General features: G+C 37.1%; 2 protein-coding genes across 2 annotated transcripts; one reads left to right on the top strand and one right to left on the bottom strand.

Annotated features, from left to right (window-relative positions):
• LOC137396618 (transforming growth factor beta regulator 1-like) lies at positions 1 to 15198 on the top strand. The gene is made up of 11 exons (XM_068082941.1): positions 1 to 150; positions 2574 to 2610; positions 3142 to 3204; positions 3771 to 3929; positions 4199 to 4269; positions 5830 to 6068; positions 8582 to 8721; positions 9298 to 9441; positions 12238 to 12335; positions 14130 to 14389; positions 14959 to 15198. Exons 1-11 carry the CDS (start codon positions 5 to 7, stop codon positions 14979 to 14981), a joined length of 1380 nt encoding a protein of 459 aa, XP_067939042.1. The 5' UTR covers positions 1 to 4; the 3' UTR covers positions 14982 to 15198.
• Positions 15026 to 27638, bottom strand: LOC137396612 (sodium/potassium-transporting ATPase subunit alpha-B-like). Its single transcript, XM_068082930.1, has 17 exons — positions 27505 to 27638; positions 26797 to 26925; positions 26571 to 26630; positions 26178 to 26381; positions 25806 to 25919; positions 25063 to 25197; positions 24547 to 24933; positions 23644 to 23842; positions 22562 to 22806; positions 21287 to 21655; positions 21026 to 21191; positions 20390 to 20578; positions 20002 to 20258; positions 18368 to 18637; positions 17769 to 17899; positions 16347 to 16448; positions 15026 to 16036 (listed from the first exon to the last, which is right to left on the bottom strand). The coding sequence occupies exons 1-17, from the start codon at positions 27529 to 27531 to the stop codon at positions 15916 to 15918; spliced, it is 3105 nt and encodes a 1034-aa protein (XP_067939031.1). The 5' UTR covers positions 27532 to 27638; the 3' UTR covers positions 15026 to 15915.

Here is a 27638-nt window from a genome sequence, read left to right as displayed (position 1 = left end):
AAAGATGGAGGCTAGTGATGATGGCCAGTGGATAGCAATGGCTTATCAAGTGTTGAGTTCTGCTCAGACGGCTATGCATGTGTCCAAGATCGAAGAGCTTGTTCGAACCAACATCTTAGACCACAAAGATTCCAGTCTGATATCAAAAAGGTGAGAGGAAACATTGGCCCATCACATTGCAAGGTGTTATGTTCACCTACATAACCTGGCAGAAAGTAAACAAATTTAGTTGGTGGATTAGTTTAGGTCAGCATTCAACTGTAGCTAGCTCGGGTGAATGTTTCCTTAGAAAATAGGTAATCACAAAAAAATGACTATAATTTTTAGAAACTAGGCCTCAGATGACATTTGACAAGGACATGATAGGTAGGGTAGGTTATTATACTCACACAGTCTTCAGTAGGAGCAAATATATACTCTTTGCTAGCGATGATGACTCACATTTTCTAATGCATTCAGATAGTAATGAGTAATGTAGTGAAAATGCTTGACAATGTCGAATAGTAAAAATAATCTAGACCAAAATAAGCAGATAGTACTATTTCTTGGACACGCAGTAATAAATTTAATGCAAACTAGTTATTACATATACTTTATCTGTTTGGTATTTTTTTGACTGGTAACTGCTGTTAAATGTTACCTGTTGTTGACTACGTCTGAGAAGTGCTGCTCAGTAGTAGCGGATTGCAGTTTTGTGGTAGACAGACATTTGTAGCAGTCTTATATGTATCCGCACACAATTATTCAGTCGTACGAATGATCCGTGAGTCTCCCGGGTTTGGAGCAACCGGTTTGACGGTCGCAACTCGTGTGTAACATTTATGTCTGGAGGTATCGCAAATTGATAGTTTATTCTCTTCACACTTTGTTTATATTTTAGTAGCAACCAATGCTTTTTTGGATTTACCTATATGTTTATCAATTGTATGTAGCTACACTGTTGCTTAGTGATATTCTAGCTTTTTTCTTCCTGTACACATAGGACTTCACTATCTAAGCATGTCGTATTGGCTTGCTTATAACGATTACTGATCACGGCCATTGTAGAATTGATTGTCAGCAGTCCTAGCTCCTTCCGTTGATAATAAGAGTTCTGAGAGGAAAGGTCTACTAAGTTGTGTGTTTGATTGTAATAATCAATTGTATTGGTCAGGGAGAATAAATCTTTAGAAAGGTGTGTGATTTTTCAAATGCGTCCATTACTTTTTCCTATGTAAAATCTAGTAATGCCATCCATTTTGCTCTCCGAGGTGAAATTATTTCTTTAATTCTAATTTAAAAATATGTACCTCATCTTTAGTTGCTTTTTCATGTGAATAGTGTTTAAAAGGCTTCTTTATAATGTTTCAGCATTGAAGCCTAACTATGCATATCCCCTAATAGCAAGCTCCCTGATCCTAGACCATATTAGCTACTTTCTGTCAACTGTAGAAGTACTTAGAATATCACAATTTCTTTAGAACTGAATATATTTGTGAAGACTCAAGCTTGTAGATGTCAATAAAAAAAACAAATGAAATATAACAAATCATTTTAGTGTAAAACTTCTGTTGCTGGAGAGAGAAGCCTTGCTAGTTTTGTTTATTTGTGATATTCATCACTATGAGTTTCAATCAGCATGTCACTAGAAACTAGTGTTCTGTAGGCAGCCATTTTATCATTTCTCAGTCGGTTAGAACTGCCCTCATTATTATGGCAATATCTCAACAAGTAATAGTCCATCCAACTTAAAACTTGGAATTATACTGGACGCCTATACCACATACGGCGACTAAAATTTCATAATCCTATACAAACTGAAATTACGGTAAAACAGCGAAATTATGATACCTAGTTCACTTGTGCGTAGAATCAACTGGAAAAACATTTCCCCGAATTATTTCAAACCCGGGCTTCAAAGTTGTATTGATAAAATTTCAGCTTTCATGGTGAAATCTTTCTTATTTTAACAATGGCTTTTGTGCCCTTTGTATACAGTACATATACAGAAACTGAAAACAGTACCCATTTTATCCACTGTTTTCGTAAGTTGGTTCATTCAACTAGTTAATGAATATAGCAAAGGTTTTTATAGTTTTCGTAAATTGCTTCACCAAACCAAGTTAAGTTATACGCAGTAGAAGAAATAGAAATGTTCCCTGTCAGCTAAAAGCTTGTTTATTATTGTTAATAATAAATTATTGTTATTATTATTGTTAATTCATCCGACAAATTGCAAGGTTTCCTCGTATAAATTGCTATTCATCACATCATGGTAAGCTCAGTTTCCGATGCATAAAACATGGGTGTTACCTACTGTATATATGTACTGTTAACCAAGTAGAAAGTTGACTTACATTATTAGTTGAAATCAATCATTTATGTTGGTTGTATGAGTTTTTAGGGTGTATTTTATTTATGCATGTTGTTGTTTTCATATTATAGAATAATTATTGATCCTGAGTGGAACCCATGCATAATGAACGTCTCTATTGTGACGGCTGCTCTGTTCAAAGTTGTTGCCAATTAATCATAATGCTCTCGTCTATAGATAATAAATTGTCCGTTGCCTTAAGTACTGTTTCTGTTTGCAGTCCAACTATGTCTCTCGAAGTGCTGCTTACTAAGGAGGTGGGTTTACACTATTATTCATGCTCTCCTTGTACTGTTCAGTGAAGTACAAAAACGATATGATACCGGACAAGCAAACACAAATATTCAACCTTGGACGCATCCAGTGTCATGTTGACTGTCAATCCTATGAAGACTACTACATGCTTTAATTTGTTGAATTGTTTCTTAATATTGATTTAATTTTTTGCATATTCTCAAAATAAAATGATCACTTTGCAGCGGTTCCTTGTCAATACACCTTTTTGTTTTACAATCCAAAGCCTTAGCTAGCTTGTCCAAACTAATCAGTGTTCTTGACAGGTGAATGAATGGTTTGGCATGTCATAACAAGTGTTTGAGTTGCTTGGATGCAAAGGTTTTAATTGCATAAATAACCTAATGGTTTTGTCTCCCTTCTGAACAAATTGCATAATAATGACATGATGATAGAGAAGGGACAACTCTACATAATAAATTAAATGAGACCAAACGTATGCCGCTACATTTGTTGTTTACAGAGTTATTGGAAGCATTATCTGTATTTTTCAGGCAGCGATGGGAAGGAGATTTACCAAGCCTGATGGATCTCCCCCAGGTTTCTTCAGTTTACTGGTAGCGTGATACAATTCATTTTACAAGAAATAGCATATCGTAAACTAGTTTTCGAGCATGGTGATCCGCTTTGTGTGGAGAACATTGTTTCATTATTTTTTGGCTGTTGGGCAGCTGGCAAGTTTTTAGTTGGTTCAAAATGTGAAAAAAGTAGGTTCTGTTTCCTATTTGTCAGAAGAGCGTTTAACGCTGCATGGAGCATCCTTTTGTTTAGCCATCGTCAGTTAGTCGTGAGTCGTGTTCATCTGTCTGTCGCCACGCTTTGAGGTTGGAAAAAATAATGCATCGCAGGATAATAAAACTGGAATATTGGGCTTGGAAGCCAGGCACACTACTAACTGCGCCTCCCTACCATTTTGCTGCATTGCAGAATACTTGTGCAGCCAGCTATTACACCTGACAATCTCTCACAGTGCAACCGGCTGCCAGGGTACTATTTTAGTTTGAATAAGCGAATAGCATTAGTGTAATTAAAAAGGTTTGCTTAGCGTTACGTAAAAATTTCTTGGTAGCTTGTCATGTGTATTTTTTGTGTTAGCATTGCGTATATCATGTTGTCTTTGTAGCCGCCACAACATGCTGTCAAAGAAGAGATGACTCCATCCTCTCCTCTCGCTTCTTCGTATAACCTATCAGCTTCTTCAAGCGACCCTACTGCTGCGGCTGATCTTCGCTACCAGCACAAATATAACCAGCTGAAGAAAACATGCAAGCAGATGATATATGTATGTAAGGCTAGCTATCGTTTCCTTATTTATGGCGAGCATCTATGTTTGCTTTCGACAGTATGTTCTCACATTACGGGGATTCTCTAAGCTTTATTAGCATCAAATGCATGAAGGCCTGTCATGAAAAATTTCTCTAGCCCTGATCTGGAAAACTGAAGGATGAAAACACTTAGCTAAAGAACTGAAGGTTTGAAAACACTTACTGGTTAATTTAAAAAGGAGTTGTGTTATTTCTTCCAATGTTACCCCTAGTACATATATTGTAGTTAAATGCTGCATTATACGATGACATAGCTAGAATAGAGAGGAAGATAGAAAAGTGCTCTAAAGAACGCAAGTAAGTTGTCTCACCCTCCTTCTTTTATAGGCCTCTGCCGCCTATCACCAGTCTCCACTCTCTCTGTTTTTGTAAATTCTGATTTGATATAGCTGAGAATTGAGCGGAAATATTCCCACAACCAAACGAGCTGAGCGAAGTTTGAGAGTTTTTATGATAAATGCATATACACACAACTTACGAAAATTATTCATCAACAACGTCGCAAACCCTTGTATCGAAATCTCATCAACAAATTTAACCATTTTTTTTGTAGAGTCATTAAAGTATAATAACGATACAAAACACATATAAGCCTATTTGAATATGTTATCAAGTCTTTGAAAATTGTTGACATATTCCTAAACCTTACCCATCTTATCAGATTATACACAAATAGACAGATTAATTTGGCCGAAAATCTTTATTAAAACTGGCCAAGCCTTACTTTTATCAAAATTAAGACCGGCAAACAAAACGCCGAGCGACAGAGAATAGAACCATTAAGTCATGCGTATTTCACGAAAAAATAACGTGCAAATTTCACCAGTCTATAGCATTGTCAAATTGCCGACGGTTTCTGTAATTAACGTAGAAGTACAGAAATCGTTTCTTTTTTGCCGATTTCAAAGTAACTGACATTTTGGAAACTTTTGAGTACTTTGGTATTCTAACTGATGTCCAAAGCAGTGAAAGTAAAGGAAATGACGATGATATTTTTTTCTAACGATTCTTATGAGATTATTACAATATTTAATTATAAGTTTGGATGACTATTGAAGTGTAATAGTCACACTAACAACATCGATGATGGGCAGTATGTTACTGTTATTTTCTAAAAATCTGTATAAATATCACAACTTTTTGATATTGTTAGCTATGACGTTTTGAAATGTAAACAAAATTGTGCATTGGTTTTCTATTATTACTGTATTACTATATTAATAATATCGGTTATTCTAATAATATCAGTGCATTTTACTTCTAATATTACATTTCTCCTATTGCAGGGGAGAGATATAAACATATAATCTTTTCCTTTCATTATTGCTGTTTGTTGTATATAATAACACCCACACCCAGTACATTGCAGCTACCATTGCAGTTATTCTATTGCACTGCAGTGCCATTTGACTGCTAATATTGCATTTCTCAACCATCAGTACCCTTTTTTTCCAATATCACTTTGGTCGTAGGCTGTATGACAGTGGAATTTCTAGTATTATAAATATAAATTAATAATTATATATAATTATTATATAATTATAGATTTATTATTAAACATATTACAGGCGTCAGCGCAGCTGTTCTGTTTTGAGTGATTCTAAGGAGCTACTACTTTTTATTAATACAGTTGAACCTCTACTTGAGAAATTATTTTGTTGCAAAATACATTTTAGTAAGTAGAGTCTTTTGTAAGTAGAGGTTCCACTGTACTAGAAAGTACACTGTACTTGAAAAGTGAATTACACCTTTTTAAGATGCTCAACTTAGTCACCAATGTCAATAATACATACACCTGTCATTCATACATCGATCAACTGTATCTTATGGTAACCCGCGTTTGTTCTTCCTGTTCAGAGTGATTCTTGAAAAGGTAATGACCGACCTCAACATAGTGAATCATAGGAAAACAAAGACTAAGTCTCAAAAGGCCAGCGAATCCGAGTCTGTCGGGGAGCCCAGTACACCGGCTTCTATCAAGAGGAAGGCTAAGGCTGCTAAGGAGGAAGCATCTAAGAAGACTTCAACGTCACCAAAGAAAAGAAAAGTTTCAAATGAGGAGGAAGAGGAATCCTCTGTAACGACAGTTGATGAAGGTAGAACTTTATTCTGGCTACAGCCAGGCTGTCCTATATACAGGCGCTCCTGCAACATAAATAATTTGTTTCAAGATTTTTTATGTTATACGAACAGTAAAATACAGTACATGTAAATAGCCTAATTCATTCCAAGATCTCCGTAAACTCCCCTTTGGTCTTTCATAAAGGAAAAAGACTAGACTTAACTTTTTTTAATTTGACTTTTTTTAATGAATTTTAATTAAATTTTAATTTTTTTTTAATTTTCAATGACTGTACAATAACTGTGACACTATTGGTTTATAGTAACAATTTTTCTTCTATTATTCGCACTTGGTCTAGGGTTCATGATTGTGGTAATTTTACGTTAAGGGAAGGGCATACCTTCAATGTCAATTTAAAACAATTTTTTCACTTATTTTCCAGACATCAGAGTCTATAGTGGAAAGCAAAAATAAACATTGTTGTATGTGCCTAAAATAGAGTAAAACAAAAATGTATTTTTACTATCAAAAGAGTGGCGTTTGTTCGTCCGTCCATTCTTTCGGAGTCAGAAGCTGAGATAAAAAATTGCTTTCAACAAGACTCGAACTCGTGACATTCAGTTTGCTTCACCAACACTCTAACACCTCCAGTAGTTGACCGCCTTTTAGTATTTATGAATAATTGTGTGAAACGCATTAGGCTCGTATGTCGAGGTATGACTGAAATTGTACAGCTACTAATTCACTTAGCTTTATCAGCACACCTGGTGATCTCTCACGGCATGCTAAACTGCGAACATCCATATACATGTATACATATTTCTCAAAGTATGGCGTGCGTGTGTATGCAGTCCGGCTGTAGATGTTAAAATCATGGAATCAAAGATTCGCACAAAAGTAGATTTCATCACGGGACTTACCATTTGCAAGTCCAGCGCCGTACCATTTAGGCCACAGAGATTTATTTCTTCACCAGCTGATATATGTCGCTATATGAGAGCAAATACCCAACGACTTTGCGTACGACGCAGGGTCATAGCATAACGTCATGAGAAGCTGATGGCTCTCATTCACTATGTTTCCATGGTGCGCAGTACTGCGATGCAGCCCCCTCCGAAGTCGAGGGGATTGTACGTTTCCATGCTGCGCAGCGGTTTTCAGCAAATTAGCCAGAGAAGAGAAATTGTATAAATCGAATCGCCTGATGGAGACATATTGAATCGATCATGGATGCCGAACGTCAGAAACGATCTTTTTATGCTTCTGTCATCATTATACTTTTATTTATAATACACATTCACAAGGTTTTACAAACCTTAACACAATTTTTACAAAGTAATATATTTTTAATAAGTACTTTTTAAGTAATATGTTATTTAAACGTTAATTTAGGACGTGCCACCTTTTTTTTTAAAAGTGTTGGCATCGATAACAAAGTCTAGGAAAGTAATCACCTCATCATCCTCGTGGGTGCAGACCATAATTAAATATAGGTGAAAGAAAATTAGAAAAATAGAAAAAAACAAGATTAGCGGGATAACATTTGTACTAGTTTATGGCCTTCGAAGAATCCGTCTTCACGGCATGAGAGCTATGCGCAGCCACTGCTTCCTTGCTGCGAATTTGCACTGGCTTCGCATTGGTCAGTGCGCAGTGATTTCAGTGCGAAGACGCCGTTTCCATGATTCGGAGAGGGCGCAACTCCGAAGCAATGCGCATCATGGAAACATAGTGATTATTAAGCGTACTCAAATTTTCCATTGGCAATGTGCCAGGATAATAACAAGTGGCAGGCAACTCTCATTACTTCTCATTGTTTATAAGCTGGTTTTTATTACCGGGCAACGCCGGGTAGCACAGCTAGTACTAGTATATATTTAGCATTAGTGGCATTTATGTTATACATAGGTGATTTACATTAGAGGAATATGTATGTATGTATACCTGTGTGTATATATGTATGTGTATATGTACATGTATATATATATGTCTATATATCGATATATATATGTATGTATATATGTGGATATACCGGTATATATGTGTATATACATGTATACATGTGTGTGTATATATACGCATGGCTACATGTATGTGTATGCGTACATGTATTTATGTGTATATAACGGTAGGCCCATATATGTATATATATACACATACATGTATATATATGTATATATGTGGATATACCGGTATATATGTGTATATATACATGTGTATATATGTGTACATGTATGTTTGTGTATATGCCGGTTTGTATGTATATATATATATATACATGTATATGTATGTGTGTATATAAGTATATATGTACATGTGTATATATGTCTATGTATATATGTATGTGTATATGTATGTGTATTTGTATCGGTATATAAGTATATATGTACATGTGTATATATGTGTATGTATATATATATATATGTAAATATATGTATGTGGATAACATTTTCATTAGGATTAAGCTTCTTACCTAACACTATTCATCTCAAATCATTTACATATGAAAATATTTATATATTTGCTAAATTAGTTACTTCCCCCTAGACTCTAGCAGATTTGAAGGAGCTAAAAAAGGTACGCAGGGGAAGTGCATCAGTATACCTCCCATCAGTCTTGATCCTGCAGGTCGACCAATTCTACCGCTGGTCCTCTCAGCTGGTCTAACTGTGTATAGTATCGGAGAGGTGGGTGCTTGCAGGTTGTCATCTGTTCTGGTCAGCATTTTATGCTCTTCATAATTTTCCAAACTTTTATAGATTTATCTTCTCCTGGTGAGGTGTTTTTGGTGGGAGATAACTTGAGCCAACATTACCAGTTCGCTCAATATCCTTGATGAAAAATATTCCTTCTTTAGTTAAAACATAGTACGCGATGTTTGCATTTTTGTTGTTGTCAAATTTTGGGATTGTCTCCTCGGTTTAAGGTCTTTCATCTTTAAAATCAAATAGATGTCACAGCCATTATTTAGATAATCAGTTTTATTTTGGTCTAGTTTTGTTCTAGTCTATTTGTAAAATTGCTTCTATAAAATTTCAAAGTGAAGGCATATTTTAGTCTCATTCCAATTTCATGGAAAAAGAGTTCATTGGTCTATCAACAACTTAACGTATAACAAGATATAAGTAAAAAGCATGATAAATCTCACCAGTTTTGTCATTTTACTCACTTGATCAACTTTCCTATTATGAATGTTTTTAAATATTTCATGGCGTTAGAATTAGTTTGTTCCTTTTTAATTTTACGTTAAATGGGTTTTGCAGATATGTGAGAAGGCTGGCTACAGCGTCAGCACATCTATATATCCAGTAGGCTATTGTTGTACTCGCACATTTGCCTGGATACAGAATCCATCCGTGAAGTGTCTTTACACATGCAAGATATCTGAAGGCCTCGTTGGACCAAAAGTAGGTTTACTATATCCTCTTTCGCCGCTGCTCGGTTTCTTTCACATTTTTTTGTTTTCTTGTCAATTGTTTTCTTCCAAAATATAAAATCATCATATGAATACATGTAACGTGTTGATTGGAGGTCGAGTATGTTTTTATAGAGGGCTTGTAGGATATACTCGCTCTATTTCTCACACCAACTTGTTCTGAGATAATTGTGTATGTGGCTTCAGCTGGGAGAAACGCCGGAAGTAGCCGATTTCTAAAATCTAGCCACCGAATGGCTTTGGACAGGCTCAGTTTGATTAAACCCGGTACAGCTGAAACTCTAGTTTGATTGGATAACATAGCATTGGCAAATGCAATTTTTAGTTTAGTTTTGCATTTACAATGGTGCAAATTCTGTAGATTTATGTTCCTTTGAAGTACTAACTTGTATGGATGTTGTAAAATAGTTGAAATCATATAGGGCATAGGAAGGAGAGATAATTCAATGGTATCTTGTGGAACTCCATAATATCAAAGATCTATGAATTTCATTTTCACTATTGTTAATAAAAGTAATCTTTAACTCACCAGCCCAACAGTCAACTTGTTGTATTAACTGTTAGCTGTTGTATTAACTGTTAGCTGTTGTATTAGCTGTTGTATTAGCTGTTGTATTAACTGTTAGCTGTTGTATTAGCTGTTGTATTAGCTGTTGTATTAACTGTTAGCTGTTGTTTAGCTGTTAACTATTGTATTAGCTGTTAACTGTTCTATTAGCTGTTAACTGTTGTACTAGCTGTTAGCCGTTGTACTAACTGTTAACTGTTGTGTTAACTGTTGTACTAACTGCTAGCTGTTGTACTAACTGTTAACTGTTGTGTTAACTGTTGTACTAACTGTTAACTGTTGTATTAACTGTTGTACTAACTGTTAACTGTTGTATTAGCTGTTAACTGTTGTACTAACTGTTAATTGTTATATTAGCTGTTAACTGTTGTACTAACTGTTAACTGTTGTATTAATTGTTAACTGTTGTACTAACTGTTAACTGTTGTATTAGCTGTTAACTGTTGTACTAACTGTTAACTTTTGTATTGGCTGTTAACTGTTGTACTAACTGGTAACTGTTGTACTAACTGGTAACCTGGATACTACTTACTGTAAGAATGTTTGCACAGTTTTAATAAGTTTATATTCTACTTGGATTAGTCATAGTTGCAACGCTTTCTTCGTTTACTGCCGATATAAATATATAATAGAGGTGGAACGAGACAGGTTTTTTAAGCTCGAGACGAGACTCGAGACACTGTCTTGTAGAAATTCGAGACTCGAGACACGAGACAGTAAAATAATGAGCATTTAGTGATGATTTCACTACACAAGTACTAGCTACTTGGTATATATAAAATTAATCAAACTCTTTTTAAATTGAATTTTCATCTGGTGTAAACGATTTAAATACAACATTTTAATAGTGATATGCATGTAGTTTTTGTAAACAAAAGTGACACAAACAGCTCTAAAATACCGAAGTTATATATTCTAAGATTTTTGAGCTTGATTGATCATAATTATTATAAACATATTGCTTTGTACATGTATATTTTTACCATCTATTGAATAGTTCTTACTTTTTAATGTAATGAAACCGATAGCCGTCGCTCTACAAAGAAATACCGCAACTAAAAGAACACACAATAACACTTTCATTCTTATCGTTTCATTAATGTTAAGTTTTGTTTGTGTATTAGCTGTAGTATGTGAATTATATTTAAATTGTACTCATGAAATTATATTAATTACTGTATACATGCACATGTATATTCTTATATTGAACTAACAAAACGTCATTGTTAACCGAACACGGACTATGGTCGACACGGCCTTTCGTTCGTTTCTTCGTGTCCGGGCAAGTTTTACCCGCGATTGTTAGTATATACGTAAAAGAGGCCCGAATTTTATGAAGGGCAGCTGGCGTTTAGACACGATACGATAAAATACAGACATTTTACCCGCAAAAGACTTATTAAATTGGATTATCCGAAGAGTAATTAGATACGACCCGGTATCTGTTTTAAGGACACAGAACCGAACTAAAAATAACAGGGCCGTTGTCTGGACTACATGATTAGACTCAGTGGCCAACATAATCAGTAGCAACAGGTAGTTACGGACCGGGTATAACTTTAAAGGCAGTTGCCCGCAATCCATTACAATATATGGAGTTGCTGCTACCGCAAGAAGCCATGTTTTAACAACCGTGCGCAGGCGCTTTAGTTCTATTTCCTGTCTCGAGTTTGGCAATAGTTAAGTCGAGACGAGACCGATACGAGACGAGACAGGTCGATACTCGAGCCGTCTCGTGTCTCGTTCCACCTCTAATATATAATATGACATTTCATTATTAAAGTTTACGATTACACATTTACAGACTACCATTGATCGATTATACCCCACATTAATCAATAAAACCATTTTTATTCACTGATCTAATCAAATATTTACATAACATAATGCCATATTTAAATAGTAAAACGGTGTCATTACAACTTCCTAACTTTTCAGATACTTGGCGAATGCATCTGGCTTGTTTTTGAATTTCCTTGTTAACTTCCGGCGCGTGATTTGTGATGTTTCCTTTCATCATTTTTTCTGTTATTTTCAATGGTAAACTCATGAGGTCTACATGTATATAGTTTTCTATTGCAGATTGGTTGCTTTTATCAAGTTGTTTTACAGCGATTGATATTGCATGTTAAGTTCTCACACTAGAACATGAAGGTCCGGCCAACTGGGGCCATCTACATCATATTTATTTACTTCTAGTTTGAAATATCTGCTGACGCCGATCAGCATATGGTATTTGAAGATGAAACGCCTGAAGGCTGTCACAGTCAGCTTCTGCAAAAGATCAGTGCTGTCACGTAGGTATTGCATTTTGTTGCGTAATACTCTTTCATTGACAGATATAAACGTATGCTAGTTTTGCGGTCATTCTTTAATGAGTATACAAGTTTGTTATGTGTGTTATAACTTCTTCGAAGGTGATCTGCAGTTTTTTTAGGGTTTATCCAAGCACAGAACGGCTAGGATGCTATATGGTATTAGCGATAAAGTTTTTCATGAATACTTTGCTTAAATGTGCATATATTTTATTACTTATAGAACACATGCAGCAAGTTGTTACCTAACAATGTTTAAAATGCATAGCTTTTCTGTCTACTTGTTCTAACCACTTAGGCGTGTTGCATTCGCATGGTTGTAATTAATATCATTGTTACTGTGCGCATCTACTTTGGCATCCACTTTGCTGTCAGCGGTTATTGTGCTGCATGCCAATAATCAAAGACAGTTTGTGTGTTGTTTAGTTCAACAAAAGCTGCTATGCTTCTCTCGCGGCTATTTAACCGGTATGTTATGCATGAACATTTGCTTTCCAAGACGTAGATTTGCTTTACCATTATAGGTCCGGTTATAGGTCAACTATGGAAGTTTTTTTCACAACCTGCTGTAAAGTGGAGTTGAAAGTTACAACTTTCAGTCTATGATAACATATTTTTATTGCGATTCTTCACCCAAACCTTTGTGTCTTATTTTCTATCTGCATACAATTTCTATTTTGCAAAAACATTCACTTTTAAATAATTTTAAGCTGCATGTATATTAGTCGTGTAGGTTTTGCTAAAAACTTAGATAAGCTAATCTAAAAAGATTCTAAAAATATTATTTCTAATCATCAGCTGGTTATAAACTTGCTAAAAAATCTTTCAAACTCAACTTGTTTCTCATGTTCAATTTTAAGCTGATTATTTAGTTATAGTCGAATACCTAATTTTACGTTGTCAATTTACATTCAAAACTAATAGTGCAGAGATTTGTTAGCTCTTCGTAAAAAATATTGTTAATTTTTTTGCAGTTCAAAAACTTTTGGAATTCAGTTTTAAAATAATGCTAAAGCTTATTCTGTTACAATTCCTAATATAAAATTTTATTACATTAACCACAGGTTTCAGCAGTGTTCAAGTTTGTCAACTACAAGATGACAAAGGCAAACTACAAACACTTCTGTTGCAAAATTGATTCTGTTGAAACATTGGCGGATTATAAAGTACATGTACTTGTATTGTCAGTTCAACAACTGTCATGCATTAAATAATAGCTATCAGTGTCCTCAGAATTTTTAAGGAAATATATAATAAGGCAACTGCAATAAGGTCGACTGTTAGCTCAGTTTCCATTATGTAAATCAAAGCTGTGCGAGTTCAGGTTAGGTAGTAGTTTTTTCAGCTATCTTTTTCTCTCACCGTATTTAGGACTGTATTGGTAATAGCTAGGTAAAATGTCACAATTATTCTATATATGGTAATAGCTAGGTAAAATGTCACAATTATTCTATATATATAGCTCTTGTTATTTACTCAAAGAGTTCTATTCAACGCACAAACTAAATACTTCATCCTTAAGGCTGTGTAATCGGAGTATTTATGTCACTTGATCCATCTTTTGTTTCTCTTCTCCTGTCATTCAGTTGGTATGCAGGATGAAACTGTTATTGTAGCTTAATAGGGTTGCATACTAAATCTCGGGTGACAGCTGAAATCCTTTTTGATCATCCTGCATTTGCCATTATAAACATGCAGCTTGTTTATCTCCATTTCAGCGGCTTGTTGGGTACTCTTGAACCATGAGAAATGGCTTACCGTCATTTTGTATTTTAGGTCAAAACCCATTTCACCCACAACTGACTCGGACTTTTTTGGATTGAACCATCCGGTCGTCAAAAACTTGCTACAATGCAGTCATGGAGCTGCCAGCTGTGTCGGTTACGAATGGAGCAAGTTTGAGGTTGTCAAAAAGACTAGCCAACTGTCTAAGGTGCCTTCCGAACTTGATCCTGCCACCAATTTTCGAGTATTCGCAAAGTTGCTTAACCTTGAACCTCCTGAAGAGCTTGATTCATCAAATGATCAATCATCGGGTGAGATTCTTATGTAACCCTTAACATCATTTTTATATGTAGTTATGTCATGCCAATGTATTTTTTAAGAATGCTAGCTGTCTAAGGTTGTGCTAGACTCAGTCGATGATTTTGAATTAGGGCAGGTTCTAGCATGGGTCTATATTAATTGATTGGTTTAATGGCGTAGAGCAGAAAACAAGTCAAAACTGGTTTCACCAATGTGTGGAGAAAGTGAAAGCTCAGCAAACTAATGTTTTAGTCACAGGTGAATCAACTGCCAATGAGGTACATGCAGGTAGGTACACACCACAAAGCTTACAACAGCTCTTATTGAAAGCATGACAGCAGGGTTATTATAAGAAGAATGAAACTGCTGCACTGCCAATGTGGACAGGCAAAGATTAATGAATGGTTCCTTACTAACTAAACAGGAAAATAGCTAGTTGAAAATCGATAAACTTGGATGAAGCAATGAAACAAATCTGTCTGTGCTGCAATTGCGTTTGTATAGTAATGATACTTCAAGCTTATAACTCCCACTAAGCAAATGACTTGCTTCATTTGCTTCCCTCTCACATTACTTGTAGAATCTGATGTCAGCTCCGAATAAGACTTGCTGAATGCAGTGGACGAAGAAATGAAAAAAGATGAATGTCAGGGTTAATGTTTATTTATTACCTCTAACAGAAGCAACAAAACCATGGAGTGGTGGGTGCATAGTCACTCTAAAATGGAACTCAACTATAATGACTAACTACGAAGTCGATGGGACTCTTCTCTCTGGTATTACAATACAATAAAAGTACTACTGAGCTGGAGAACAGAAATGAGGCCAAGCGCAATGTCTACTACGACTGGAATGTCGCTTTCTAATCTTACCATAAAGAGGATAAGCCTGTGCAGCAATAGTAAGCTTGTTTTAGTATGATAACTAGATAACAGAGGATTGATAGACATACATTGTAGTTATGACAGGAATAAACATAATCCAGAAAAATACAAACATGCTAATGATAATAACAAACTGGATAAAATCTTAATCTGTTATATAATCTGTGTGGATAAAATATTAATGACAATATGTAGATGAAACTCACGCACAGCTCAATAAAATATGGATAACACAGAATAATGTCTACAGAACTGCCAAACTATGATAGTACTTAACTAAAGGATACTCAAATGAGCACTGATCATGAAAAGAACGCATTTCATAAACCTCGCTACCGGATGAGTCGATGCAAACAGGTCATGGCACGCGGTACTCATCAAAAAAATCTCAAAATATACTCACTTCTATTGAACATGCAGAGTTCTATAAAAACCCATGTGCAATTTGGCAGTGCATGAAGCAAAGTGCAGGCCCTAGAGCGGTTGTCCGTGATATAAACTGTATCAAGCAGTAAATTTATGCATTGAATGTAATAAGTACATCAGGTAGCTGGTATTCTGTGACCAATTGGCGACAGCATGCAAATAAACTTTATATCATGAGATAGTAAGCTATGTAGCTGAGTCGCTCTGGTGGGCCAGGCCAATGATGATTAGTAGTATGTTTCTGCCTCGACCCAACCACCTGGGTATTTTCTAAGGAGAAATCGTCGCACTTCGTCATACACAAAGATCAACAGACTAAATGGCAGTGCTGGGAACCACCAGGTTATTCTGCAAATAAAAACCATACGCGTGATAAGCTTTCTGGACTACCCTATATGAGCGCTGCAGAATGGCAGCATTGAACTTCAATTCCATAAAAGCAAAAAGAATTAGTAAATGAAATTCAGTTTCACAATTCGTGTTGAGCGGTTTGTAACGAAAACCAGTCTAGCCTATTCAACTGTTGCCTAGCTGCACAACTTAAGATTTATTATAAATCCTATTGCTGCAAATAAACTAGATCTCACAATGCCAAACAATGCAACTGATGACAAGACTGAAAACTAATCAATTCAAAGAAGGGGTTAACAATATTTACCTGAGTGGGTACATGCGCAGACCATTATCCAGTCCTGGACAGTAGGCTAGGAAACAAGCCAGTGCTGTCTCAAACCAGAGTCCGAAATTCAAATTCCAGTTTCTAGTATAAACAAAAAGAAAACAGTTAGTTTTTGGATTGTCTACGCATATGGTGCACACACGCTATGTTTCCATGACACGCATGATTCACAAATTTGAGACAATCCGCAAGTTAACCGCATCATGGAAACGACATAAATTTGCAAGCTAAGCGAGTTTTGCGATTCGCAAAACTATCGAATCCATCATGCTAGCGAATAATGGAAACAGGACTCGCGAATGATGCGCATTAAAATACCGTGCCAGCTATTCAATTCCAAACATTTTCAATACTTCTGTCTTCCTTTTTCGATCGAGACTCGCGTGTTTGCGTTGGTAACACATGCGTAGCTAATTATTAACTTATAGCATATAATCCCTTACTTTTTTCAACAAGGCACTGGAGTCAATCTGCATCATGCAAATGTCCATAGAAAGACTTGATGTGCACGGTAACACAACTTGCACACAGCTGATCACAGCACAGCAAATCCGCTTCACGCGTGTCATGGAAACAGTGACAGATGTGACACACACGAGGAGTTACTATTCCAATCCCATAACCCTCCCAACTTTAGAATTACAATAGTTTTTGTCTGACAAAATAATTGAGTCAGTTGGGGTAACAGAGGAAAAGGGCACGCATGGAGATGCATCGTCAAAATCTGTAGCCCGAGATCTTTTTAGTGAAAATAACTGAATGCTTGATGTTATAACAAATGGTTAATCAAAATGCTTGAGTGGACTCATCTGTCGGCCAATGATAATTGCCCTGTCAGCACATCGCCTAAAGGGGCAAGTAGAGGATAACTCACGTGTTTATGGATATTTCTAGGATTAATTCTTACGTTTATTCCCAATTCTATGATACACATTCAATATTTTGTCACACGTATCCCTCTAGGGAACGCGTAGGGAATGCGAAAGTAGCCTAAGTCAATACCACTAGAACAACGTGCCTCTATCGAGTGAATAGGCTGAAAAAATTGAGTCAACGACTGTGTTAACTCGATTTCTAACCATGGTGCTTTACTTACCATAATTTAGATGGCTAATTATCTATTGCAAAAGTAGAAGCTGCTTAGGAGTTGAGCAAGTTACAGATCATTGATGCAAATTAATTCAACTCTTTGCCTCCTACATAGATAATGACAAAAATCAATATCCAAAATGAGCCAGAGAGATGGCATTGATGGTTCAGTTAATTGGGAGAGACAGCATATACTATTATTGGAAATCAGTAAGAGTTTCTGATTGTAACTCTTGTTCATATTCCATCTCAACCATAGTGCACTTTTCCATATAAACAGTTTTGCACAGTATTTTGGTTTAATGTTCTTACGTCATTCCCTGATGGATGAGAGAGTTCTTTCTCGTCTTACAAATGATCAAATCAGCCCATTGCACGATAACGATTGTAGCAAAGAAGGCGGTGTGGCAAGTGTATTCCAGGGTTTTTCGCTGGTAGTATGTCTACAACAACAATCAACCAGTTTACTTCTAAGTGTAACATTTATGCGAATGTGCTAAAGGATGTCCAAATTCATACAACTGTCACCCCAAGTTTTAATTGAATTCATCAAGTGGCTTAGTGGAAATTTGTTTGCGGTGTGGTTTCTTTGCAGAGTAACAAAGGTGTTGCAATATTCAAAATTATTGCGCAAGTGTCCCCGACCTCCCATTGAAATGAAAAGACATACTAAACTCATAGACCCTTAGACAGATCCATAATTAGAATAGCCATCTAATCAGCTATTGTTGCCTTGGGAATACACAATCTATATCCCGACGTAATACATATGGGCTCATGAATGAGAGACTAACAGTTCAAATTGATGACATGGCGGCAGCTTCGGTTTTAAGACCAGGTATTAACTCATTGTACGAGTTTGTGCATAACAAAAACATCAATTGCAACAAAAGTTCCGATTCAAAACTCACCCATTCCTGACCATAACTGTCCTCAAGATCATTGACAGCTCGCGAGTCCCACTCTTTACGCAAGCCAAGCAGTCTAACTGGCAAGAATCCGTTCTCTCCCATGATCACAAAGTAGACAAAGAAACCAGCGGACGCCTGCATCATACCGATCTGTCCGTACGCCATGCTAATGAGACGCTCATTCACAAGACGGTCGTGTTGGGGGTCGCGGGGCATACGCTTCATAATGTCTGACTCAGCTTTTTCATATGCAAGTGAGATAGCTGGTACCTAAAATGACACAAAAAGATGGTTACAGAGAGAAGCAACATAAATGGTACCGATTTTATTCCTTTGGCGCTAAAAGTAATTATAGTCAGATCATACAGTTACGGATAGGGCACAAGGACTACAGTTAGATTTGGCAGCTATGACTATATCCAAAAGTAGTGCTATAGACATACAGCAAATATCTAATGTATACAAAGAGGTGTTAAACTGACACCTTAGATGAAAACAGTTGTAAACAGAAACTGAACATATGAAAAACAACAGGAACACGACTGAATTAAGATAAAAAATAAGCAGCACAAATAGGTTGGAACAATGCTAGGTTTTTAATGCCTAGAGCACTTTATTGTTTTGCCTCAATATTGCAAGTGTGACGGTTTTCATAAAACACAATAAAACAATTAAAACTATGAAACTGGTCGATTTAATAAATAATACTTTTAATAAGAACAAGTATCGTTCTTGTTCTTATCATCATTATTGTAATGCTTGCTGTAACTACGTCATGACATGCTAGTGTTCAAATGTAGGAAAAAATCATCATTTCTTACAACATATGCTAGAACATTGTCTTCTATTTTATGTATGGTACATAAAATGACAACATTGTAATCCATTCTACATAACTGGAAACTGATGCTAATGTTTTCATTTAAAATTGCACAGCACAATTGTTGGACAAATACAACGTCTTGAGTGTTGACAGATCTTCAAATTCTCAGGTTTTATCCGAAAACAACCGCTAACATTATGCAGCCGCACTGAGCATTGAGGAACCGGTAGGAATCAAGGGACTACTCAACCGGCGAACTATTTTTGAAATAATTGCTTGCAGACTCATTAGATTTTTGCTTCTTTTTTGATTAATTACGTGTGCCGGGTGTGACCAATCATTTAGCCGATTGAGCAATTTTCAATATGACAAAAACTAATGCTTTTGCCCGGCTAATTATATAAACAGTCATTGTATGTCAACAAAAATGAACAATTTTGATATTTGGCAACATTGCAATAACCAATCATTTTCAATGATCTCATATTATTACTCAAATTAATTTAAAATCGCATGGAAGTTTAAATACTTGATTGTGATTACAGGCCGATTCCTTGTTACAATAGTTTGGAACATCACTTTGAAGCTACATTGAGATATCTTTGAAATATGCAATAATCTGTTGCCAAGTTTTTTTTTTGAAAGCAAAAGCTTGCAGCTCAGTAGGTTTGAAACTATGCGCTGTAATACAAGGAAATACGACTATGTTTTTCACAGCCTTCACTACTTGAAAACTATTTCAGTTGTGAGAGGATTGAAATGGCATTTATATAAGAAGTAACGTGGAATGCCTTGGTTATCACCAACTCACCATGTCAGTTCCAAGATCAATACAAAGAATGGTGATTGTTCCCAAGGGTAGAGGCACATCAAACAGGATGAAGAACAAGAAAGGAGAAATCTCGGGGATGTTGGAGGTTAGAGTGTACGCAATAGACTTCTTCAAATTGTCAAAGATGAGACGTCCTTCTTCCACACCAGTCACAATTGAAGCGAAATTGTCATCAAGCAAAATCATGTCGGCAGCTTGTTTTGACACATCAGAACCAGCAATTCCCATAGCCACACCTAACATATAAACGCTAATGAATGTTAAAAAAGTTAACATAACAATCCATTACCAGTAATTGGAAAAGAAAGTTGGAAACAGTGTATCCAGAATTCAGATTTAAAAAACAAAAAACTGTGGAGCAACACACCAATATCCGCCTTTTTCAGGGCGGGTGAATCATTGACACCATCACCAGTGACAGCCACAATCTGGCCAGCTCTCTGGCAACCTTCAACAATGATGAGCTTCTGTTGTGGAGAGGTCCTGGCAAAAACGATTTCGCTGTGGTAGCGCAGAATTGAGTCAATGTCATCGGCGGCCATATCTCTGAGGTCCCCTGAGGCATACGAAATGCAAGAATCATAAGCCATGTAGTTATCAGGAACTAGGCATGGCAAGTCATATTAGTCCACTGACAAGTAGGTTAAATTAGTACTTGGGAATATCCCCGCTGTCACACATGACTAAGTGAATCATTATTCAGAAATCTTGTTGACAATCTTTGACTCTGGGGAAAATAATGCTAGTAAAACATTGTCAAGTTGACAAAAAGCTTCGATTAAAGGTACATGGTTATCCAGATGGAATGAAGAGCAGAGTTGTAGAAATCTGATATTGAGAGATTGATTATTCAGCAGTACTACATGGATGAGATACGTGTGTCACCTAGCTGATAAGATGATATACATGTAGAACACTAGAACAATATCATTCTCGTAGTTGAGATCACCCATAGCAGCTGGCTACATTGGAAGTTTGAGACGAAGGCACAGTTAATACATACCTCCATGAACCACCGCAGCATGGGCATCTCGAGGATTCACCTCAGCTGGAGGGACACCCAGTCTCTCCGCAATGTCGTCTACTGTCTCATTGCCAGGGGAAATTATACCAACACCCTTTGCGATAGCTTTAGCAGTTATAGGATGGTCACCGGTAACCATAATAACCTGCAACCACGACAGTGAATAGAAATGAATAAAATTTTATTGCCAATGATAGTTTGGAGACAACTATAGAAGGATTGGTTGAGCATTACACATGCCTTGATTCCAGCTGAGCGACACTTTGCAACTGCGTCAGGCACAGCGGCACGGGGTGGGTCAATCATAGACATGAGTCCAAGAAATCTCAAATTGGTGAGAGGAAAGTTTTCCTCATCGGCGTCGAATGGATAGCCAGGTGGAAATTCCTGGCTGGGCAGCATGTAGTCGCAGAAGCCAAGGACTCTCTCTCCAAGCCCGCCGAGCTGAAGATATGCCTTGTTAAACTCATCTCTCCAATGGTCATCCATGGGAATCTCTTTTCCATTCATGTACATCGTCGAGCACCTATCGAGGATCCTCTCAGGGGCACCCTTCATTACCAGAACGTAACGATCATCATTGGGGTCATCCGTCTCGTGAATTGAAACCTGTTTAACAAGAAGTAGCGTTATCACTAGCAGGGCAAAATTTATAAATTACATTTGAATATATAACATTAATTATGATGACAGATTTACATAGCCAACTTAGTACCAATGACACATCTATAAAATAGCATAAATAACCAACGTCTATAAACAGACATATTTAAGAAAACACTTATAATTGGATAGAAGAAATGCTCTGTAGACAGGTCAAAGACATCAACACTAATACTTATATAATGGGCTTACATCATGCAACTGACCAGGAGTCAATGGCACGGTGTGAATGCAGACATAGTTTTAATTGATCAGCCTAAGTACGCAAGCTGCCTATAGCTCGCATAAGCTTGTATTATCACATAACATACATTGAATCTTATTCGACAAGAAAGTGGTGGTAGAATATTAGTTGCAGCTACAAAGGCATCTGCTACCATCCTCTAACTGCTCATTATTGACGCTTTGAATTACAGGTTACTTTGAATTACAGGTTACGAGACACACTAGATAGGCAAAGCACCAAGGGACTTGTTACAGGAACAATGTATTACACGCTACTATGCTAGTAGCGTGTATTGATTCTCAAAGAGCTACCCAAGTGCAGACACCACTGTTATCTATGCAAGAAGCACACTTTTATCTAACATGGGTCCCGGCAAAGTCAATAGACTACCGATATGTTCATGTTTTATCCAGGGCATTGTCAACCATCATGACTGTTACGACACCCACCACCATTATGCAGTCTATGCTGTAGCAGTGCTCTATGGTATTGACACTCCCGGTAGATGGCATTCTACTAACTATATGATTTATGACTAATTTGCTGAAAATCATCACCAATTGCAATACTCTTACAATAAAACTACAATCAAGTCTATCTATTTAAGAAAGTGTCTATAAACGTACCTGGTACTTGTTTGTCGAGTTGAAAGGTATTTCAGAGATTTTCTTGTTTCGCGCTCGATACTCGGTAACATGGCCCATGGACAACTCAACACATTTGAGCAAGGCAGACTCCGAGGCATCTCCGTTACACTCTCTCTTCAAGACTGGAACACCCTCCTGGCCAACCTTAAACTCGGCACGATTGCACAGCATGGCACACCGAGCAAGGTTGAGCCAAGCCGGATTATGCTTGTCATACTGGGCATCTGTAATACGCCAACACACCAGTAAGCGTCTGGCCGCAATAAGATCTGTTCATATTCAAGGTTTGCTAACATGGCCGATAGAAGGTGCAATTGTTAAAATAAGAAAAAATGACATTACAACATTTATCTGCACTATACTATGATACAAAAATACTAACTCACAATGTTCAAAACTTACAAGGTTATCGTTACATACACACTCACAACATTACTGGATGGTGGTAAACAATGAGAGATGCCGTCATAGGATACTACAACGATTCTCTTCTAGTTGTTAATCTGGGAGGAGTTGAACAAGAGAATAGTTGTAGAGCAATACCAGTGGTCGACTACAGGAACTAAGGAGGCTGTTAAAGCAACTATTAGACAATCACACACATATGATGTGAGCCAAGGTTAGAGCCAACACACGAACACTAAATACGTATATTTATAACGTATTAACAAAAGCATTACCCTTTTGTTCTGTAGAAAGAATTCAAATAGCATTAACGTCATCATGTAAATCAATGATGAGAAGGTTACTATCAGCCAAAGCATCCAGCAAGAGGGATAATGCGATCAATAGTTCATAAGCAAACTAAATTATTGATTGGAAAACCCCTTCAATGCTGATGTGTGAGATATGCCGGCAATATGCAGCACGGATTTGAATTTCATCACGGATAAGAATAGCCCAAGAAAAGACGTGGGATATTGATATAACATTAACATCTGATTGGCATTAAGCTGCGTGTACCTAAGCAGTCTCAGTTAAACAATATCAGTCGCTAGATATAGGATAAGATAAGAACATGGACCAGGGAGTGAAACATGACTGTGCAAACAAACACTCACGCGTCTGCTCATCACTTGTGTCAGCCTCATAGATGGTGTCGTCAAACCACATGTGTGCCACTGTCATCCGGTTTTGAGTGAGAGTGCCGGTCTTGTCCGAGCAGATGGTTGAAGTGGAGCCGAGTGTTTCTACAGACTCCAAGTTTTTAACCAAACAGTTCTTGCTAGCCATACGCTTGGCCGTCAATGTCAAACATACCTACGTAAGTAGAGTGTGCAATTGTACTCAGAACTCATGAAGAAACATCAGGATCGGCCTCTATGAAAACAATGATAATTACACTGCGGGGCAAAGGGCAGCATTGATGAGAATATAATTAGAAAGGTTAACTAATATAGAAATCTAACGATGCGTGGGTTCAGCAAGTATGAATGGGGCTACATCAAGCATAAATGGAGTGAACACCCTAGACAGAAAAGGACTAGGAACACGTTGCCATGCAGATGAGCGATGCATGTAGGCTGCATACACCTAATGTTTTCATATGAATTTCAATAGCCCTATAGAGCCGATTGACTAACCAGTGAGACTTTGGTCTAATTGACCATTCAAACTAACTGCGACTGAAGACAGGCTTAAGTAGGTCACCCGGGCAAGCCATGCGAAATCGTTTAAAAGCTGTGTTTACTAAAGGTTGTAAGGTTGGCTTCAGAATTTCTGATGAGAAAATTTTCCTTCACTCATAAAACTACTGAGGGCTCTCATCACTCCGCAGCCTGCACAAAAACTAGGATGAAAGAGGACACTGTACGGTGCTGCGGCTCATGGCCATATTGAATGGCATGCTTGAGTGAGCAGATTCAGCCGGGTGACAAATAACAGACATTTGTAAGCAAACAGTTGGACAAAGTTGCTACAATTTAAGGTTAAGCTTTGCAACAGCAAGCTGATAAGATACTCACAGTGACGGTGGCTAACAGGCCCTCGGGGACATTGGCCACGATAATTCCAATGAGAAAGATGACAGCATCAAGTAGTGGGTATTTGAGACCAAAAGCAATGATGAAAAAGCTGACACCGAGAAAGACAGCGACAGCCGTGATGATGTGAATAAAATGAGCAATTTCCTTGGCAATGGGAGTCTCTCCGATTTCAAGTCCAGATGCAAGGTTAGCAATACGCCCCATCACTGTCCTATCTCCGGTACTGACCACAATGCCTCGACATGTTCCTTCAACAGCATTTGTGGAGAAAAAGGCTAAGTTTCTGGTTTCCAGAGGGTTTTCATGTGTGCAGTCAGGCAGCCTGACTTGGGGCTCAGACTCTCCAGTCAGCGAAGAATTGTCAACCTGTAAATGATGGTAAGCAGCATGAGCAGTTTAGACTACACAGAGAAAAGGTCAGAGGTTGCTAGGTTGCTAGAACCTTCCCATAAATGCCATAAGTATAACAAATATTATTGTTACGATTATAATTACCTTGAACCCATGGCATGAGATGACACGAATATCTGCAGGCACCCTGTCACCAAATTTCACTTCTATCACATCGCCAACAACCAGCTCCTCAGCTTTTATGTTCAGCTTGTCACCAGCTCTTACCACAACGGCGAACTGAACAAAATAGCAAAATAATATTCTAGAGCTGATCATGTACAACATAGAGGCCCCTGATGAAACCCATTAGTCACCTTGCTACCCTGGTCTTCTGCTATACATTTTCTAGTGATGCGTTATGCATACTACCTATTATGCTATGCATACCTATTACGATTATTACCTTGCAACTAGCCTGGCCTGAGTAAGATTTTTCTATTTGAGGCTAAACCAACAGGTGGCAAAATTTAGAATCAATTAAGGTGAGTAGAGCTCAGCGGGTTGGAGAAAGTTCTTCCTGCCAATGAAGAGAAATGAACTTCCAGAAATACCTAGTCAAAAAGTTGCAGCTCAAAACATTAACGGGCCGACTAAGTAATAACACCCATGGGAGGTAAACGTTAAATCTGTGTGACTGAAAACACAACTTAACTAATGCGTAACTGTTTGACATAGCCTACACATAATGTGTTTAGGTTGGAGTGGCCCTCACCGGCATTCTAAGTGCACTTTGAACTTACAGCAAAGCACATGTTTGTGCCAACAGCATTAAGATTATCATCCATATGAACGCAAGCCACATAAAAATATCTCTACTCGGGACAATGTAATGTGAAATGCAATACCTGCGGGACAAGTGACTTAAATGATTCCATGATCTTAGAGCTTTTGGCTTCTTGGTAATAAGAAAAACATCCTGTAACCACAACCACAGCAGTCAGTACGATTCCAAGGTAGAGCTGCAAAAAACCAACAGCAAAACTATATTCAACATCTTCAAACCCATTGCGATTGTGTGATTTAACAAAGCATGAATAGACGGTTTTTGTTTCCAAATCTGTAATGGCAAATCATCATTGATTTAGGGAGAATGCACAGCACAATGAACTGTAGGTCAAGAGCTGTGCTAAGACTAGTATCAGAAAGTTTAGCCGCTTTTGCACAACTGAAATTATATGAAAATCTGCTATATTATTTCTGTGTCGGTGTTCACTCACATTGTCACCAGCAGGATCTTCCTCTGTTCCAGCCTCAATTGAATAAGCTATATAACATAAAATTGCTCCTATCCAAAGCAGTGTTGAAAAACCACCGAATAGTTGTTTACAAAACTTGACCCATTCAGGTGTGGTTTTGGGAGGAGATAATTCATTTGGTCCGTCTCGTTCCAAAACTTCTCTCGCTTTATCTACTGTCAATCCCTACATAAAGAGAGCATGCTTGACTATCAAACAAAATTTATTACCAATAAAATACATACTTTCTTACAAAATTTTAAATCTATCAAAGTGGATGTATATCACAACAAAAGGAAACTCATTAAATCACAATTAACCTTTTTATAACAACGCAGCTGAAATTGGGTCCCAATATTGCGAAACAACACTTACCATCTCAGGATTAGAACTTAGTCTATGGTAAAGTTCTTCAATTGGAATAGTATGCTCATCCTGCAAATGGAGGAGATAACAACATAAAATGAAAATTAGTAAAATCCAAAATACACGCAACTTATGTAAGTGAACCGCAATAACAATATACCTATAGTCAGAGTTCATTTAGCCTTTTAGGTTTAAATTACAAAACAACTAGAGATATCACGCTTGATGAGCTTACCATGGTCAATTCTTGCTTGAGCTCATTCATATCAGGTTTCTTGCTCTTTTTCTCTTTTTTCTTGGATTTGGCATTGTTAGAGTTATTTGTATCAACATTAGCATCTTTATAGCTGTCGGACCTTGGTCCCTGCAACAAAATAACTTAAATGATAAAGCTTCAAGAAATCTATAACTCTTTGACACCGAAGCAATGAATAAATGAGAAAAAAGAAAAATCGTCTACTGCTACTTAGCGCAGTTGCAAAGTGGTTGCAAACTGATAAAGACTATTTTAAACCACTAATTAAAGACTAATCGAAACCAACATCAAGGTTGCTCTTAGAACATATGCAATAAAAAGCATACGCTATCATAAACCTTTACCCGCGGCAACTAATGCATGCATTTACGAAACTATTACCAACCAATTAATTTTTTCTACCGGTTTAAGTCATCAGTATACAACAAACTAAAAAAAAATTTTATGTCATAGGTGTAGACACTTTAACAGATTATTAATTGCTGGTTACGTAATCGCATAACATCGTTTACAACCGAAACCATCAGTGTCAGATTTGTATGTCCAGGTAGGTCAGAACAATAAACAAGTTTTTAAGAGCGATCATTTAGTAAGTAATTTTTTCAAACATGAATTTAAAAAGTTAGTGTTCTCATTTACCGAAGTCATTTGAATTTCGACAGAATTATGAATATTATCTAAACTAACCTCAGCAGCTAACTTCTTCGACGCCATGTTGAGCAAGACGAAGCTTGAGTGCCCGGCTGTCGTTATTTCCAATTCTTGGAGACAGCCAATCGCCGTTCAGGTTGCCTAATTGTACGTCCTTTATTATGCGTGTG

Source organism: Watersipora subatra, chromosome 1, assembly GCF_963576615.1.
Source record: "Watersipora subatra chromosome 1, tzWatSuba1.1, whole genome shotgun sequence".
Lineage (NCBI taxonomy): Eukaryota > Metazoa > Bryozoa > Gymnolaemata > Cheilostomatida > Watersiporidae > Watersipora > Watersipora subatra.
This window is presented reverse-complemented; position numbering and strand designations above follow the sequence as displayed.

Coding starts and splice junctions, on each gene's coding strand:
- LOC137396618 (XM_068082941.1), top strand. CDS start 5: ATGGAGGCTAGTGATGATGGCCAGTGGATAGCAATGGCTTATCAAGTG. Junction 3,205..3,770: donor CAGGTTTCTTCAGTTTACTG/GTAGCGTGATAC, acceptor TTGTCTTTGTAG/CCGCCACAACATGCTGTCAA. Junction 3,930..4,198: donor CATGCAAGCAGATGATATAT/GTATGTAAGGCT, acceptor CATATATTGTAG/TTAAATGCTGCATTATACGA.
- LOC137396612 (XM_068082930.1), bottom strand. CDS start 27,531: ATGGCGTCGAAGAAGTTAGCTGCTGAG. Junction 24,934..25,062: donor TCTCATGCCATGGGTTCAAG/GTAATTATAATC, acceptor CATCATTTACAG/GTTGACAATTCTTCGCTGAC. Junction 23,843..24,546: donor GCCTGTTAGCCACCGTCACT/GTGAGTATCTTA, acceptor CTACTTACGTAG/GTATGTTTGACATTGACGGC.